At 41.0% G+C, this 19,856-nt stretch overlaps 1 protein-coding gene across 1 annotated transcript; it reads right to left on the reverse strand.

Moving 5' to 3' along the window:
• Positions 1 to 9,023: 9,023 nt before the first annotated feature.
• shox2 (short stature homeobox 2) lies at positions 9,024 to 19,477 on the reverse strand. Its single transcript, XM_042339146.1, has 5 exons — positions 19,168 to 19,477; positions 15,659 to 15,867; positions 12,991 to 13,048; positions 12,596 to 12,684; positions 9,024 to 9,423 (listed from the first exon to the last, which is right to left on the reverse strand). Exons 1-5 carry the CDS (start codon positions 19,412 to 19,414, stop codon positions 9,145 to 9,147), a joined length of 882 nt encoding a protein of 293 aa, XP_042195080.1. The 5' UTR covers positions 19,415 to 19,477; the 3' UTR covers positions 9,024 to 9,144.
• Between the last annotated feature and the right edge of the window lie 379 nt (positions 19,478 to 19,856).

A 19,856-nucleotide genomic window follows, 5' to 3' on the forward strand; every position in this document is an offset into this window, starting at 1 on the left:
CACCCGGCCAACCAAAGAAAAGAGATAATCATGTACATTTTGAGATTCAAGCATCACTGGGTGTAGCCTTAGAGCTCTGAAAATGATTAATTGGCGTCTTATCTATTTCCTCCTCAATTTACAGAGTATTCTTGGTTGTAGCCCACCTGATCCAAGTGCTCGGTAGACATATAATGAATGCTTTGAGTTTCTATTTGGCATGTGCTTTACTGACCTCAGCGTGTGTTACAGAATCATGAGCCAGGCTTACTAAATGTGGATTTTGTGCAGTCTTTTCATTCACAAATGAATGAATTCAGCACAACTTTTGATATTTAAACTTATTACCTAAAACGCATCGCTTGTTTCAACACACCATCTGACACACAGTTTGTGGGTATATAGTTAATACATTTCATTTTGGCCCCTAATTTTATCATTCTGATAACTTCTTATCCTTTTTAGTAAATATTTTGTCTTCCCCTAACTTTGTTTCTTTTAATAATAATATAAGGAAGAGAGATTGGGTGACAGTCAACTGTTGAATTGTATGAATTAAAACTCATACAAAAGACAGACATTTTCATCAGCTAGTTATTTACATCTTTAGTTAATAAATTCTCGTACTTATTATATAAAGCAAAACCAAATGTGGAATGTGAACAAATAAAGCTGAACAGATTTTATGATAACATGGTAAAGTATTGAAAGTATTTTGCATATCCATATGTCAGCTACATTCAGATCAATTCTTGATATCTCATCGTCGAATTATATCAGATGGTACATTGATATCTACCACTGTTCACAAAAGCTCCATAGAGCACTTAGAATTTCAAAATATTTCATTTGTCAGCTTCAACTGTATTTGTTTTGCTACAAATCGAGTATTTATCATGCCATCAAGTAATAGTCACAATGGGAAGCATGTACTTGTAAAAGATAAATGCCAAGCATTGCTCAAATCATCAGCATAAGGTGAGTGAAATAAATTAGGGTGCATTTTTGATGCACTAGAAAATAAGCCCTTACACTATCTTGGATAAATCTTATTTGCTTCTTTCGTTTCTTGGAAATCACAATCAGATTGTTATTTCTTACCCTGTCTTAGAGCCAAATGTATTTCGGTACTCACTTCAATTGTTTGTGTCTGAATGTGGTTGACTTCTGAGATGGCCTTCATCATACTTCATTTAAGGCACATCTCATTGTACTCTGATTTTATATTGCATCTATACACCAATGGTGTAATAATAGCATGAATTTCCCATTGCAGAGACAATGAATCTTAATCGTGTTGCGTGCGACTTGATCTGGAAAATCTTTGAGTAAAGCTCCAGTCATGAAACCCATCTCTCCTACTGAGGCAGAGTAGATTTTATGGTACTCAATGTTAAATTTAAAAAAAATAATTATGGATAATTTGTATGTTGTGTAAACCATGTTACATATGGAGTTGAGGGTGATGAATGTAAAGTATTAGAGGTTTCACATGGTTTACACAACTCGCAGGTTGGACCCCCGCCCCCCAATTGGTAGGGGCACAGCCGAACATTTTATTCACAGCAATATTTTGCACTACTTATCATTGTGTAAAGCATGAATATTATTCCAGCTGATTTGGTTTAGCGTGACTTTGATAGCACCGAATATATTTACATAATAAATAAAGCGACATTGTGTATGTAAAGAGGGTTAAAACATGACAACAAAGATGTAATTTAGCCACTGTCATTTTAATAACACTTCTCCAAGTTCAGGATATTGCATACGCTCTGCATATTTGTTCTCGTAAATTCCTGGCATAATACACTTGACCATTTTTACAACATATTAAGCTTCCTTGAGCTGGAGAGATTGTTCATCTTGTGTGGGTGGGGCAGAGTAAGTTGGTCATGTAAAGCAATGGCAGCAGAATCAGTTATTTGGATGGAAGAGCAGGAGGGAATGCTGTCTTCTTTTAGCATTTATCATGTGCTGATCGAAGACTGTTCAAGTAACCAATGAAGCATTTATTACCATACATTGGTATGGAGTGGAGTCCTGTAGCTCATTGGTTCGAGAACTCGCCTCACAAGCAGAGACCTGGGTTTCATTCCCGGCAAGGCAAAATGTTGGGCAAGTTTCCTTACTCCACACGGCTCTGTTTACCTCGCAGTAAGTAGGAACCTGGCTGTTAGTCAATTGGCAGATCACTTTCCCAGATTATTTACAATATAATTTACAATATATTCTGTAAAGTGCTTTCAAATAAAAAGTCAAAGTTTAGAATATTTCTGGAACTTTTTTTTGAAAGTAGGATTTTTACTCACTCTTAAAATATTTTCTCATGTCTGTTTCCTTCAGTCTCCAAAAAGCACGCACTGACACGAAGCCAGAGGAACACTTTGCCAATGTCAATTGGAATAACTCAGACAGTGCATTATCCTTTTTGTTTTTTTTGTTACTTGTGGGGAAGTGCCCTACCTTCGCTTGGCATCATAAGCAGTGTCACAGTTCAGATTGGGAACTTAATATACAGGGGTCACAACTCCACCCTTCAGTGACTCAGTATGTGATAGCTCCAGAACCCTTGAATTGGCCTTCTTAGCTCTTCTGAATGCATACCACGGTGCTCTCACTTAGGAAGGCTCTGTTGAAATGTTCCTTTGTAAATCCTTTTCACTTAAAGAGTTATTTTACTAGCCATGTGAGGCTAAGATTTATTGCATTCCAAAATTGAATGCAAATGTGAAAATAAGGAACACCCCCCCCCCCTCCACACACACACACACACACACACACCAGTTGTATTGCCAGTAATATAGTCAGTGAGTTCAAAAAAAATCGATACTGCTTTTAATTGCGGAAAGTCAATTCAACAATTTGGATTAAAAACTTCTCGCGAAATAAAATGTTTGGAACACATGTCTGTGGCAATCACTTCACACGCAGTATTTTCAAAAGCTCGCTCCTGCTCTGTAAAATAACTTGATGAATATAGCCAAGCATTTTATTAGATGGAAGGAAAAATAAATTTAATATTGGAGGGTGATTTCCATCGCCCACTCCATTTCATGCTGACAACTAGCACAGATGGGAGGAAAGCATCAGACAAGACCTGCTTGGAAGTAAATTACCTAACTTCACTCTCTGCTGGAAAAGGTGTGTGGACTGGTTGACCTTACAAAAGGAGAGAAAAATAATAATAATAACACTTGCAGTCATGTCATTGAGACGTCTCAAAGCACTTCACAGAATATATTGTAAATTATATTGTGAATAATATATTGTAATATATTAAATTATTACAATAGATTACATTGTCAATAATATATTGTAATATATTAAATTATTATAATATCACATTGTCAATAATATATTGTAACATATTGAAAGAATCTAAAGAGTCTAATTTGCGTTATTTCTTAACAGTATCCAAAGTCATGCAAAAGTCGACTCCTTCTGGTAACCAGGAGTGGATCAGGCTGAATGTTGAGTAATCAACTCTGACTCCAGGTATTTCTGGAAGAAAGTTCCTTCAGTGAATTCCTCAGGAATCCTTCAAACAGAATTCTTTATTGAGGAATCCAGTTAAGAAATATAATATAAATTAGACCCCAATATCAGAACGTAAAATGTTTTGCCAAACCTGACTCTATCCTCAGACCAGAAGTCCTGAAATCAAAGGGGCCTGTGGAAGAGGGAAATGGTAATAATGATAATGATCACTTGTTTAAATTCATAACGTTGTGATTTTTATGTTCTTTTCGTATTTTGTAGCTTGGTTAGCAATTTGGGATTTGTTACCAAAACAATTGAAGAAAGGATGACAACCCTGTGAGCAATAAAAAGTTACACATGGGCTGAGTCAGGATACAAATTAAACATTTCCTCTATCCAGTCCCCTCTGTTAGTTATAATGTGAAATTATTTTGAATATGTGCACATTTGGCTTCTCGTTTTAAAACGTAACTTTTTATAGGTAACATATTAAGTCACAGTGGTAACCAATACATACCAGTGATATATTCTTCAATATAGTAAGAAAGATATCATCAACTTCCACCCCCACCCAAAAAAAAAATTGACATTATTCAAAACTTCACAACAACAGTGCAAGAAATACTCGATATTAAAAAAAAACACTGGAACCAAGATTATTGACCTATGATAATCCCCAAAAAAAAGAAACATAAATGTATGGTGATGAGTGACTGTGTTGCAAAATACATTATTTCATAACAGTATTCCTTTGAAAACACCCATCGCCATTCTGTGANTTTTTTCACACAATTTTAAAGACAACAAGTGTTATTTGCACATAATACTGCAAAGCTATGCACGAAACGTCCTGCTTATTGCAATTTGCACAAGAAAATTCCCAGAGATATTTTAGACACTGGAATATAAGGGACCAAGTGCTGTGAATCATCTCTCTCCACTTGACAGGATCCCCATCATTAACTGCAAAACTTTCTGGTTCCCATTTTCTTCCCAACTTGCTTTTTATATATAAAAAAAACAAGTTGCCACAAGACCCAAGAAGTTTTCCAATCGATCCAAATTATCTGGGGAGGGGGGGTGGGGGGGAGGTTGCTTTTTTTCTCTCTGCAGTCTATTGCAGTCTATCTAAAACAAAAAAAAATACTAGCACTCCTGGACTTGACAACAGAAACAGAAAGCAAAACATCACACCCCGAAGGTCCAACGCTTTTGGTACGAGGAAGTATAAAAGCGAAAGGCTTTTTCTTTCGTCCATTAACAGATCAATACTCCTCGTCAGCATTTGCGAACAGATCGAGCCATAAAGTAATGCAACAACGTCCCATTGGACTCTCATCTCTCGTTTGCAATGCATCAGATTCTGTAATAGTTTGACACCAGGCTGTCACTCAATTGCTGGACCACAGTTTCTGCTTAAAATAAAAGAAACTTTAAAAAAAAACAACTACGTTGCAAACTTTTCACCCTCCCCCCACCCCCACCCCACCCTACAAAAAAAAACATGAACAACACACAATTACCATTTTGTGCAATGTAGTGGTTCCTAAGCAGTTTATATATTTTTTTACACACACACACACATGCAATAAAGAGACGCCACTGGCTGTGAGGTGCTCTTTAATCTGTTTAACTTGTGTACTGTAATATATTAGTGCAATAGCAAGAGATAGGAATGGTTTAGTGGCTGTCACTCGATTGAGCACCATGGCAACTTGGTGTGTGTGTGTTTTGGAGAGAGGAAAGCTGAGCACAGCCAGAGCTGAGAGCTGGGGTCTCTGTGGGCTGGAGAAGTGTCCAGGGGAGAGTCCACCAGCTGAGAGCAACCTTCCCTGGAGTGCAAATACCAACTCTTACCGTCTCCAAAAGCTCCTCTGCTTCACTGCACCACTGGGAGCCTTGGCGTTTGCAGTGGAATCAAACCCTTTCCCCATTGGCATCTCTTGCTGTTCAGGGGCAGCTCTCCCCCCCCCCCCACCCCATCGCCTGTCAGTGGTTTATGTGTTAAAATGTTATCTCTTGTATTGGAGAGGGGTGTGTGTGTGTGTGGGGGGGGGGAGACCGTGTCCAAATTGCACACTTGTAGTTGCAAATGTACTTCGGTTCGCTAAACAAAACAGAAGCAAATTTGATGGGAGGAAAAAAAAGGTGATAAAGGGGCAAAGGAGTGTTTAGTTCTCTGTCTCTTCCCTTTGCTGTGGAACACTCTTTTTTTCTCTCTCTCTCTCCCTCTCTTCCTTAGGGATTGATGTTCACCAACTCGTGATTGCAGAGAGGACATGTGGTGCCTTTCAGCCTGAACAGGTGTGTGTGTGTGTGTGTCTCCACCACAAAAACTCACCCCCAAGAACTTTGCTCAAAGTTCCCAAAACTGCTTTGCCTCCAAATCTTTTACCCATCCTGATCCAGGGCAGATTTGTATCCCAAACCTAGTTTTTGCTGCGAATTATCTGAATGAACGTACAGTCTGTTAGTGGTATTTTGTTTCAGATTTCCGGCATCTGCAGTATTTGGCGTTTTTTTTTCAAAAAAAAAGTACACTAACGGTGTTGACTTGAGTTAAAGCGAAATACTTGTTGTCGCATCACTCGCCAACAATGTGGTTCTTCCCACTGTTAAACGTTTAGTGGGTTTTCGTATTATTAATTTGCAAATCTCACCTGTAAATGTGCATTGAATCGTATCAAATAAATATATCAAATGTCCTATAATTTCAGCAGATGTGATTTGGGGCGTATTTGAAAATAACAGCGAGATTTCTGCTTGTTCGACTTTTGACAAGAAAATAAAAACACGAATCGTCCCATCCAACACTGTTGGTCACTGCAGCAGTCGGTCCCGTCTGAACAAATTCTCCACAGTTCGATTCCCTGCCAAATCCCAGAGGATTCAGAGAGCTCCCATCGGAATGTTGTTCCACCCAGACCCCCACTCACAAAATCATCAACATCACCACTCACTCGAGGTTTGGAAAATAAGGTGAAACCTTATACATTGAAGAGCTAACCCCCCCCCCCCCCCCCCCACCCCAACCCCACACCTCCACCCCCCCCAAAAAAAAAAAAGTTGGGTTCTTTTTGTGGTCCTGGAAAAAAAAACATTGTTCCAAAAAAAAAAGGTCACCGAATCTGCACAGGATGACCAGTTGACCAACAAAGGTAGTTGCCTCAATGCACGACTGAAAGAAATTGCATCTCCTTTTTGTGGTCGACGTGTCCTCTGGTTCGACTAAAGTTAGAAGCAGCACAACTGGAATATTCAGTGTGAAGCTCATGCAAAAGTAACTTTGAACGCTCCGAGACGTCCATCCCGAGGTGGAAGACACTCTGACAAATAAAACTTTTGACACGGGTGGAACTTATTGGTCGCACTTGTCGTCTTTCAGGTTTCGAAATGCTTCCATTTGAAATACAAAAGTGTGCAAAAAACACACACACACACCCACACACACACACACACCCACACACACCCACACACAGAGAGAGAGAGAGAGAGAGAGAGAGTCCAGCCTTGAAACGCAGGCAAGAAAAGCCATAAAAGAACTACAAAGACGACTTCAGCATATTTTAATTAAATATAAAAATTCATCTCACTCTGTCTTGGCACTCGTCGCAAATGAATGCAACATCAGAACGATAAGATCGGCTGATTTTCGTAAACCCCAATTCATTCAAATTGATTGCATTGACATTAAACCGTCGAACTGTACAACAGCAAAGGTTTGTTCCATTTGGGTGGTTTTTTTTTCTTTTAAAGTCATCGTTGAGCACTTGTACAAATAGTTTGTTCAGTTTATTATAAATAATCCAAGGATATGTTCGCACTCCCTGCGTCTTGTAATATATATTTGCTTGCATGGTTTATCCTGGCATCGCCCATGGACGCGAAAGGACTTTTAATTACTCTTTTGGTAATACAGTACTCCTTTAAAGTGAACTCTCCAAATGTTTCTGTTCATCGATTGAACCAAACGTTTCCATGAAACCTGCACCTTTATAGAAACGTATCCCCCCCCCCCAATAAACATCTATGTGAAAAAAAAATCCCACAACAGCCACACAAGAGAAATATTAGGAATAAACACACCTCTATGAAATAAAAATTAAATACTGACAATCTATCAGTGATACACAATTTAACCAAAATAAACTTTTTGTTCCTGTATCAACATATTTTACAGAGGTATCCCATCCGTACCTTGTTTTGTTTTTTTTAAGCGTTCGAAGCACAAGCGTTCATTTCAAGTACGGGCGGAAATGTAGAATACATAATTTATATCTTTTGATCTAAAACAAATGGACATCTAAGTAGAATAGAACAAAGTCAGCTAGAGTTATCCAGTACTTTTTTTCCCCCCCTCTCTCTCTCTCTCTCTCTCTCTCCCTCTCTCTCTGTCTCCTCTCTTGTTGTAAGGACGATAACATAGTTCGGATGAAACAATTCTAAAATGAAAACTCCTTTCCCGTTGTTAATAAGTCGTTACGAAAGCACTGACTGTAGTGTTCGTCCCCCAGACGTGGAACAGATAAGCAGCAGTGTGTGCTCTCTCTCTCTCTCTCTTTCTCTTTCTCTCATTTTAAGATGAATCAAGAAGTGCTGGATCCAGAAGTGCAATTCTGACTTAACAGACATAAGCGTCATTGACAATGGTATAAATACATGCAAGTGGACGTCTTCGTTGTCTCGTGTGATTGTTCACTGTTGAGTCAGTCCAGTATATAATAAATGTGTCACCCATAAATGGATCTGAAATCCTCTCCCCCCCCCCACCCCTCCCCTCCCTCACCCACTCAGTATAATTCAAATCCAATGGTTTATGGACAGACATCGGACGAGTCGAGGGATTTCCATACGTTTTTCTCTTGTACTAATAGGAGAACCAGCCCCTGGTGTATCAAATACCTCTTGTGCTAAAATGAAATCGCAGAGATGTTCAGGTTGTCTCACTTGTGAACCATTTCCAGCTGCGTTGCGCCTCTTTCCTAAGTTATGTTTGGTTTTCTCTGAGAGGGAGGGTTGGGTTTTGCCCGTGGGAGAGTGTGTGGGTGTGTGTTTGAGTGTGTGGGTGAATGTGTGAGTGAGTGAGTGAGTGGGAGAGTGAGTGGGTAAATGTGTGAGAGTGGGAGAGTGTGTGGGTGAGTGTGTGGGTGAGTGAGTAGGTGAGTGTGTGGGTGAGTGAGTGAGTGAATGGGAGAGTGTGTGGGTGAGTGTGTGGGTAAGTGTGTGAGTGAGTGGGAGAGTGTGTGGGTGAGTGAGTGGGTGAGTGAGTGGGTGAGTGAGTGGGTGAGTGGGTGAGTGTGTGGGTGAGTGTGTGAGTGAGTGGGAGAGTGAGTGGGAGAGTGTGTGGGTGAGTGGGAGAGTGAGTGGGAGAGTGTGTGGGTGAGTGGGTGAGTGAGTGGGAGAGTGTGTGGGAGAGTGTGTGGGAGAGTGTGTGGGAGAGTGTGTGAATGTGTGGGTGAGTGTGTGGGTGAGTGGGTGAGTGAGTGTGTGTGTGAGTGAGTGAGTGAGTGGGAGAGTGTGTGTGTGAGTGAGTGGGAGAGTGTGTGGGTGAGTGTGTGGGTGAGTGAGTGTGTGAGTGGGTGGGTTTTTCTTTCTCTGTGGTTGGTTGGTTTCTGCTTGAAACCGGTTGGAAGTGGGGCTCGGATGTCTCTTTCTCTCTCTCTCTCTCTCTCTGTGTTGGGATCACAGCCCCAATGCAGCGGCGTGTTTTTTGGCCTTGAGTCTCAAGTCTGCGATGCTGGAGTTTTTGCTGGTGGTCTTGGCTGCGGCCGCCGCCGCCACCACCGTGGCCGACTCCGCCAAGGTGGCCAGAGGGAGGCCGAAGTGCGGGGGTGGGAACATCATGTAGGGCGCATGGGCTGCCAGGTGTGGGTGCAGGTGATGGTGAGCGTGGGCCACGCTGTCCAACTGCAGCTGCGCCTGGACTTGGAAGGAGAGCGGTGGCATGTTGGAGTGGACATCCTGCAAACACACAACCCGGGGTGGGGGGAGGGGGAGGGATGGGAACAAGGTCAGCAAAAAAAAAAAGAAAAGCATCAGCACCACGTTTGCGACTTAGAAATGCTCTGGCCAGCTACATCATCATCATCATCATCATCCTTTGCAAAACAACGAGCAAGCTGTACAGATATATAGTGTATGATATGAAGGTATAATATAATTACATATATCATATGTGTAGCCATGTAGTAGGGAGATGCAAGACTTTACCTTCACAAATGTATGGATAGTTAACACATAAATCATGCTTAGGACCAGATATTTTGTCAGTGACCCTGGATGGGTGTGTAGGAGGAGATAATGCATTGAATGTATAGCGACCCAGAGCTTCATGCTATACATATAGACTGTCTCTTAACAATTCCAGGAATAGGACTATGTTAAAAGTATTTTTTTTTAAAAAAAACGAAAATGTGTGTTGAGGGAAGATGCAAGAGGCTAAAATGCCATGAAACCATTGACCCTTTCCCACGATTTAGTTGCATAAGTAAAACAGAATTGGAGACCCTCTCCATTGTAACATGGTCATCGTTTCTTTGCTGAGAGGTTATGTGGCCAGGACAAGTGTGGAGGCACCAGCTACCAAAACCCATCAACTGCTCTCCATTTATTCCCAAGAATGTTGGAGACTTCCTATTTCACGACTGCTGGCGTCCCCCCATCGGTTAAGATCTTCCTCTGGAGGTTGACATAGCTATCCATTGCTTCCCACTGTGCACCGAGTTATTCCTCATCGTGCAGAAGATCAAAAGGGGGGAAATTCACTTCGAGCATAAATATTGCAGAGAAAACGTTGACGTTTCACGACCACTCAAGCACTCCACTTTACACGTGACCCCTGCAAGAGGTCTTTGGAACTCAGCTATGGATTGAAAGGGTATTTTAAAACTTTCCTGGAAGTGTCTCATTACATTTATATTATATTCCTAGAAGCGTCTCAGAGAAGAGAGCACCACACGCTGCCATGAGACTTGTGTCTGCTAAACAAAGGCAAAATGAGCAAAACAATTGAACAGCTGGTAATTTGGTAAAATATCAGGGCTTCGAAACAGACCCCCGACCTCTGCCAATGCCCTCTATTGAGCTCATGGACAGAATGAAGTCCACGAATAGTCCATGTATTTCCTATTTCTCCTATACATGGATCGACATCAGTCATAGTATTAATATGAGAGCGATATTTATTTCTCCTTTTCCTACAATTCGTATTTTTTTAAAAAACAATACTGGGAGGTTGCAGGGGGTGGGGGGTGGGGTGGGGGGAGGTGGCAAGAACACTAACCCACACCGCCCCAAGGAGAACTGTAACGGATTATGCCCATGTCCAGATGCCCTGACTTCAGTTCGCAGAGTAATCCAATGGGGGCCAGAGATTAGATAAAGAGAATGAGGCAAATTCAATGAAAAGGTCCAATAACAGTTGCAATGACATGGGGAAGATAGTGTTGACGTGACTAGAAATAATGTACAACAGATGCAAAGAGAATCAATTTGGGCTCAGATTCATCAACAGTCCAGAATTCCTCCAATTGTAAATGGGCATAAATCCATGGGATGATGAACCACTGAATCATAAGGACCATGAACGTCCCAGGTTCCATCTCTGCTCTGTGTGGAGTTAACCGATAGTATAATTAGTCTTAGAGCAAATTGGCTGGATGGATAACCAAACAAAACATAACTTTTATCTGTCATTGATCTCCATTGGAAAGTACGTCCGACTGGGATTAGTTTGAACGTGGCTGTGCAAACTGGAACAGTTTATCAACAGTGATTGGCTGGACTTCCACCCAAAGAATTCCCACTTTGGCGAAGTTGTACTTCTGCTGATTTACACCACTGGAGCAATGCGATTTGCAGCCGTAGCTATTGAGCTGAAATCTGAAAAGTCTACGACCGACTTAATTGCTCTTGCTCAAAGCTAAAGAGATCTCAACCCATGAATAACATTCGCAGAGCTAAGCAGAAAAAAAAAGGATCAGGTGCCAATTAATTGTCAGTTGCTAAAAAGGCAAAAGTGCCACTGGCTTGAGAGTAACACGAGGGGGTCTGGATGAACCACTCTGGAAGTTTTTTTTTTAAAAAAAAGTTTCAAAAGTTCATTTGGAATTGGTTGGACTAAAACTGGAGTACTGTTGCTCGAACCCCCCCCAAAAAATCATGCCATTGGGGGGTATTTTCGGGAGCAGGGCTAAAACATTGAGTCGCACCAGTTAATAAATAAGGACACTTTTTTGTTGTTGTTGTTGTTTTTGATTCGAGGCAACCACACACTTGGAAATGGCAATAACTGTGGCATTAAAAAAAAAAGTCCCTCGAGCACATAAAATGTACACAGGGCCACGACGCTTTACAAACTTTAAAAGTTTTAATATTTTTAATTGCAATCATCGAAAATACGATAGTGGTGGAAACTGCAATATTTTGAATTACTTAGGACATTGTACTGGAAAACGTTGGCAAAACTCTGATCAAACTATTCAATTTAATACACTATACGTAGGCGATAAGGTCGTGATATATCGTGGGAGTAGAAAGCTTTACAAGTCAGACATGGCACAGAGTAATTTACAGGGAAAGCAGAATTCCCAATATACCGACCATGGTTGGATGAAAATCGAGTCAGTGTTGGCTGGTTCGTCAGTTAGTTGGTGGGTGTTACCCAGAACCAACTACAGCTGGAGGGGGGGGGGTTTAAATATAAAAAAAAATTAGCTTTCACTTTCTTTAAAAACGAATATCTTCCGAATACCCTTTTTTTTAAAAAAAAGCCAATCTCGATTGGTTATCACTGCTTTTCCAGTTTGTTACACAACTTTTTTTTTAGGGGGGGGGGTGTTATTTCAATATCAAGAAAACACAGTTAGTTGAGTTCATTAGGAATCCACGTGATCCAAATTACGATTGATTCCCCCTCTCTCTGTATAATGTTTTCTCAGCGTTTTATTCAAGTGTGAGGGTTAAGGGCGCACAGTGCCTTCTCAATTTGATAGGAACAGTTGGTATTTCGACCCAGTCGTTTTCAAAACAGTGGGGTTATTTAAGAAGCATTTGTGTGAAAGGGTTTGATTTCATTATATACTCGCTAACAGGTATTTTTACATCAATTACTCCATAATAGAGTAACACTTGCCTGTTGAAATGGCATCCTCAATGTTCCCACGTTAACGTATGGAGCAACTCGACAAGCCTCGAACTGATTTGCTGCTCCAATGAGTACTCCTGCAAACAGTTTTCACATTTAGGATTTTTTTTTCATTGCAATACCAATAACAAAGACTATTATAATAACAACAACTCAGCTTCGCCAGGAGCCTCCCGCCCCAGGTTTAATTAATTACGCGTTGTTTGCGGTGATGAATAAACTCAAAATGTACTCGATTTAGTTCGGTTTCCCCTGCAAAAGGCACTTCCCAGTGTAAGGCTTTGCAATTACAGTAAGCATTGCGTGTGTAAAGTCAGCAGCGCCTTCGTCCGGGTCTCAGCGAGCATCCAAATGTTCTCCAAAAAATAAATAAACCCACGTACCTTTATGAAGTTGATTCTCCTGCTTTCGGCATTTCGCTCTTCTGTTCTGAAACCATACCTACAGGGCAAGAAGGGAAGGCATTTAATGGCAAATGACTGACAGCTTCATCTCAGATGCACGGATTGGACTGTTCAAATCGACAACTATGCGAGGCAATATCCCGTCAGAATTAATTATTAATGCGATTGACCTCGTTTATTTTAATTATCTGACTCTTGCATGTACAATGCTTAGCAATCTCTTTGGGCAAAGAGAGATGGGGGCGGGGGGGTGGGGGGTTGGGGGGAATGCTGCAGACAACACTTCTCATGTTCCCATCTCTCCAATTTGTTTTTCTTTTTAAAAAAAATTTTTTTTAAAAAAAGAAAAACACATCTTGGTGTTATTTTTCGACTCAGTGACCATCACAGAAGTACCAGATTCACTCCAATGATATCTATTACCACAGCGGTAATGGCACTGACGTCTGAGCAATGAGCTCCAATAAAGCCTCTGCTCATTAGCAGGACTGGACAAGAAACCAACCCCATCTGCATGCAGAAATTTATGTCGACACAAAACCAGATACTTGCTGACAAGCTTCGTACAATGCTATATTTTTTTTTACAGAAATCTGATAATTATTCCTTTGTTGATTTTAGCAAGGCAACATTATGCTCACAACGACGCAGATTAAAACCCATACAATAAATAGCGCATTAATATGTTAAGCTGCTCTCCGATTCTCAGTTGAAAGTCTGGTGTTCAATTATGCATGTGGTATATCAGGATCATTTTTTGTCTGCAAGTGGCATCACATGAGCAAGTTTTTTTTTTTTTCTTTTCTCCCCCAGATACATATTCTGGCAGCAGCAGCAGCAAAAAAAAAAAAAAAAAAACTTTGGAACATTTGGGGGGATTTCGAAAACAAATTTACTTTCCCCTCAAACGACAAGGACAGCGAGGCGTTTTGCTCAAAACCCAGCGAAGAGGTATTATTGACAAACCTGCCATTTGTTTTAAACCTGCGGATTAAAATGATGAACAAAAAAAATCAGATGTTTCTGATGCATGTAAAAAACAGAGGGGTTTTTTGTGTGTCTGTGTGTGTGGGAAGGAAGGGGGAAAACACTTTCCAAATATTTCTCATTCAATTGAATACTGAAAAGTGCATTTTTTTTTATTAGTTAATAAAACTCCAATCGAATCCGTAACTGGGGATTCTTTGGGTGGGATGGAGGGGGTGGGCTTAAAAGTTCACAAATTCTCGTTTTAAAAAGGTGCAATTTCTACGGTGATGTTTCGTCTCTCGGTTTTTTTTTTAAAAAAAGATGAAATAGAATCACTTGGATCTCAGAGCAACGCAGCACTACTACACCTAAAACCGTGTCTCCTAAACGGTCCAGTTCGTTGGAGCTGAAGTGCATCGATTTTAATGTAACTAACCATGGCTTTCGTTGAACGGGACTGTTTTTTAAAGGACTGAAGCACTTGAAAGATAATGCTATCGACAAATGACTGTAATAGTTCTAATATTATATATAGATCAATATATATATAGATAGATAGATAGATAGATAAGTAGGTAGATATATTAGACAGATATCAATATGGCTTGAGAGAAAAATTGACGATATACACCAGATATGGAGGACATGGAGCTTTGAATGAGTTCTGGAGATATAGATTAATAAACTCTATAGATATCTCAGGAGCAAACAATCTCGATCCACCTACGGTTAGCAAAGGGGCTCTTTGTTGGTGCCTTTTCTCTCTCTCTCTCTCTCTCTCTCTCCACTATCTTATTATTTCCGATGGGAATACTGAGATATAATTTATGAAAAAACAAATCACTCTGTAACGTTCACGGGGTGAACCACAATAAGAGGCTGCCATAAAAAAAAAAGAAGTTTATGATAAGGCGCGCACTGAATTTAAAAAAAATGGCCCTTTTATGTATTTTTTATGCGATAAACTCTCTTCTCTCTCTCTCTCTTTTTTTTTTGCGCCAGTTCTTATTTGATGTTTTTTTTTTTGTTTTTTGGGGGGGGGAGGAATCTGGTCGATTTGTTCAGGTCAAGTTGCTGCTAAGTTTACCTCGTTATCGTATTACAAGATGGAAAGCCCCCCCTAAGAATACTATATAGCTTGATGCAGATGGCCTGTAACAGAGGGCGCTTTGCTGTAAGCTATTTCCCAGTAGATGGTTGCAGCTGCCACTCGCCCCATCAACCACAACTTCTCCCAAACTTCCAGTAAATTAAATATGAGTTCTTACAGCACACATCGAATGCGTTTAGCACAGCCTCACCCATTTGAAGGCCGACATTTGAACCGTCGCCGATGGATGCCGAGTAAGTAAGTAAGTAATGGTGTTTGCGCGAAGCTTTGCTGCTGGTGCAGATAACGCTATTTCATCTGTGTGCCCCGTGTGCGCTGAGCAGCGCCAACACTTTGATTTAGATGCCTTCAGTAAATGTCAGTGATCCCAAGCCCGAGCAGTAGGGGCCCACAACTCCAGTAAAAAAATATTGAAGTCAGTCGTATCAGGATATTGAAACTTTTATATATATATATATATTATATGTAGAGAGAGAGAAATATAAAATATATACAGCAGCCTCACCTAATGAAATTTGCCACGTTACACTATACCAGATGGGTATGACCAGGGAACAATTGTCTTACTTGTACTCTGGCTTCTGAGAGCCCCAGTCTCTGACTGAGCTCTTCCCTCATAAAAGCGTCAGGATAGTGGGTCTCATCGAACAGTCTCTCCAGCTCATTGAGCTGCTCTAATGTGAAGTTAGTCCGACTTCGACGCTGTTTGATTTTGGTCTGCGTTTCCTCTTCCATTGGTTTGGCGTCTTCTTTCCTTTCTTTAATGTCACCATTTCCTGTAAAACAAAATAAGCACGACATACACAGACACACAGACAGACACAGACACACAGACAGACACAGACACACAGACACACAGACACACAGAGACACAGACACACAGACAGACACAGACACACAGACAGACACAGACACACAGACAGACACAGACACACACAGACACACACAGACACACAGACACACACAGACACACAGACACACAGACAGACACAGACACACAGACAGACACAGACACAGACACAGACAGACACAGACACACAGACACACAGACAGACACAGACACACAGACAGACACAGACACACACAGACAGACACACAGACAAACACAGACACACACACACACACACACAGTTTTGAGTAAATTCAGGCTCTGGGTATATATAATTATCGACACAATATGAATCTATTGAAACTGCGCAAAAGCATCTAAGGCTGGGAAGCTGACAACCAGAAAGAAAGCATCGAAAGCACTGCGAGTGACACTCGTCCTTTTACATAAAATACGTGGGTTTGATTTTAAACAAAAGTCGGATGTTTTTTTCTTTTTGCCTTTTTCTCAAAAGTACCCACGACTCTGATCATTGTCAACAGAGTGGCTTCAATCCGTAAAATGCCCCTCAATCTTCATGGTCCGACACCTGCTTGTTCACTGAGATTTTCTGTGAACATTGCATGTTTTGCCTCATTGCCGCCTTTCAACCCTCATGTCATGTAAAGTAATGTAATAATCATAAATATGTTCGATCGTGATGCTTCCAGGCTGATTGCTTCCCAATCTGGATAGGCGGCATCTTTAAATATTAAAGCTGTGTACACATCCCAAACTGAAAATCTCCCCAGTAAATCCGTCGTCGCATCGTACAAAAGAAAACACGTTTTAATTAAAACATTTCAATATTCCAAGCTGATGATATTTGCAATTCCCATTGCATCTGATCTGATCCGACTCGTGTGTGTGTGTCCTTTTCTGTGCAACCATAACAAAACTCGCCTCGCTCTTACTATCCACATCTGTCAAATAATGTGCTCTAACGTGTGTTAATATAACAAAGGACCAAGTTTGAATAGGTACAAGTCTTTGTATTTATCAATTATATGTTGCACTGNTTTTTTGTTGTTGGAAGTATTTCCTTCCCAACAGCTAAAACGTTGCAAACGACCCGACTGTAAGGTTTTTTTTCAAAAAAAAATCAGACCAATTTTACGCTGAAAAAAAAATCTATACAAACCGAACTGTAAAATACGAGGCGTTCATTCTAATCTTAATCAATGATACAATGGACCGATTAACCACTTTTGACACATACATATACAGCGTTTCACCGCCTTTGATAGTTTGGAACGAGACATTTGAAATGAGAAGAGGTTGATCAGAAAGACCACTTTATTTTATTATTATTATTTTCGTCAGTTTTCTTGTCCTACTGGCTCCAATGATTATTTTCCAATCCCCCCAAATTAACATTTTGGCAAAGTAAAATGTGACGTGTTTGTGTTTATAATGCCACACGGATGTGGAACAAAAACACTGTGCGATATGATGGTGAATATTGCACCTCAGTCAGTGCCTGAAGCTCTGTAGAAATATCCCTGACTGTTGTCTTATTATTTTAATCATCGTGAACAACAGTCGTGTGTTTTTCATCCAATCACTGTTTTTTTTCACAGGACAACATCTGTCAAATACATGTGTATATCTATTATAGAAGTATGATATATAATACACATATATATCACAGATACACGTGTATTTATATTATGTACACACATCCATGACACATAAACGACACCAGGCATTATAAGCAATGTTAATGCACGCGAAAGCTTTTGCACATTACCGCTTTGAAACGGTTGAGTTCTGCATTACTGCAAAGAGAGATGAAGGAGGGGGGGGGGGGGGGGGGGGGGGGGGGGGGGGGGGGGGGGGAATCTTATTTGGCACCCACCTAAACACTGATTGGAAACGTTAGCCCTCTCTCCGAACATTCAATGAAAATTATTGCTTCAAAAAAAAACCCACCCAATCATTCGGTTTGAGAGAATACCCATTTTTCCCCAATCGTAAATTAACTTATCCAAGAAAATATGATATTGAAATGAATCTAAACGGTGTCCAATTGGTAGTTGCATTGTTTGCCACCACGTTTAGAAAATCTGTTCCTTTTAGCCTCGATTTAAGGGCCAGTATTTTATATATAGCATAAAAGGCTATAAAGTAGTGGGAAGCATTTGTTTTGTTGATTCATTGGACTTCATGAATCGCGTCCTGTGTTAAAGTAACGGTATTGGTTTATCAAAACATTTCCGGAATCTTCTGAATCGTATTGAGAGCTGAGCGAAGGGTAAATAATAATAAAAAAAAACTTATTTGAACAGCGACTACTGTAAACACATCAACAAGATCGGTTCCGTCAGTGTCAACCAGCGATCATCACTGAACATCTGGTAAAAAGCGAATGAGCAGAAACACTTCTGTGACAATTCATGTGGACAACACTCGATGGTATGGGTTGAAAAACCTGGACCAACAAGAGGGGGGGGGGGGGGGGTCAGGGATCTCAAACCCCCCCAAAAAAAATCCAGCAGTTAGGGATAAGTTTTACACAATAATTGACATTTGAATACACTTCACACTTCTACTCCTGGCGTTTTGAGTCACTCTATCGCTGTACCATTCTCCCCAATTCTCTCATCACTGCACAACTTTCACTTAAGACCTTTTTTTTGTGGGGTGGGGGGAGGAGGGGGAGGAGGGGGAGGGGGGGGGGTAGTGGGTTGGGAAATCGAGAGATAATTGATTCCATGAGAATTAGACACATCCCTTCCTTCCTCTATTGCGGTTTAGGGTTTACTGTAACACGAGTTAACACTAAAAAAAAAGGGACGTGGAGTTCGATGAACACAGCAATAACGTCCTGCACATTCATCCTAAATACATAGGTCAATCCCTTTCAACTTTTTTTTCCTTCAAACCAAAAGACTGGGCATGTGTCGAGAGAGAGAGAGAGAGAGAGATGAAGATAGATAGAGAGAGAGAGAGAGAGGGATGGAGAGAGAGAAAGAAAGAAAGAAAGAAAAAAGGCGAGAGGTGAAATCTTTCCTTTTCTTGCAATATTTGAACGTGGAGAGAAAACAGAGAGAGAGAGAGAGAGAGAAATATATACACACACACACACACTCACACACACACATATATATATATAATACATGAAGGAGCTCCATCTGGAAGTGTCGCTCAGTCAGGATTGTGATGATGGGTAGGGGATGGGGAGACAGACAGACAGGAGGTGCTTTACCCGGATCGGCCAGTTTCGGAGTCCCGCTGTCCCCAGGTCTCTCTGGCCCGGTCTCTGGCTCTGTGCTCGGGCATCGAGAGGACCCTCGCTGTGCGCCGTTCACTTCATCCCGATTGCCTTCGCCCATACACGGCTCTCGGGCTCGCACAGGCCCGCTCTCCAGAACTTCTCTGTACGTGATCCCCTCTTTCTTTTCCTTCACCTTTTGATCGAAAGACTTGGAAACAAAAGCTGTAAGTTCTTCCATCGCTGTTCTGAGCAATATGTATGTCCTTGTCTCCTTTTTTTTTTCTCTCTCTCTCTCTCTCTCTCCCTCCCTCCCCTCCCCTCCCTCCCTCCCCTCCCCCCCCCCCCCACCCCCACCACTCTTCTCTTATTCTCTCCAATACATCAGATGAACCGTGCAATATTTTCTTCCCTCTGTCTCTGATGCGTCGCCTTGAGTTGCAAAAAAAAAAAAAAAAAAAAATGCAAACGTGATCTTCCTCAATCCGGCTTGCAGGAAGATGTAGATCTAATACTGATGTGCTATTGAAGTCAGACTATTTATACTTTGCAATGCTTGCCCAGCTGCGCCCTTGTACTCACCAATTACCTCCCTTGTACTCTTGATGTGTACCCACTCCTGGAACACAGTTATCATGCGCCCCTGGGCTGTAGCTCATACCTAGCGGCTGCTATTGGCCATT

Source organism: Callorhinchus milii, unplaced genomic scaffold, assembly GCF_018977255.1.
Source record: "Callorhinchus milii isolate IMCB2004 unplaced genomic scaffold, IMCB_Cmil_1.0 Scaffold11, whole genome shotgun sequence".
Lineage (NCBI taxonomy): Eukaryota > Metazoa > Chordata > Chondrichthyes > Chimaeriformes > Callorhinchidae > Callorhinchus > Callorhinchus milii.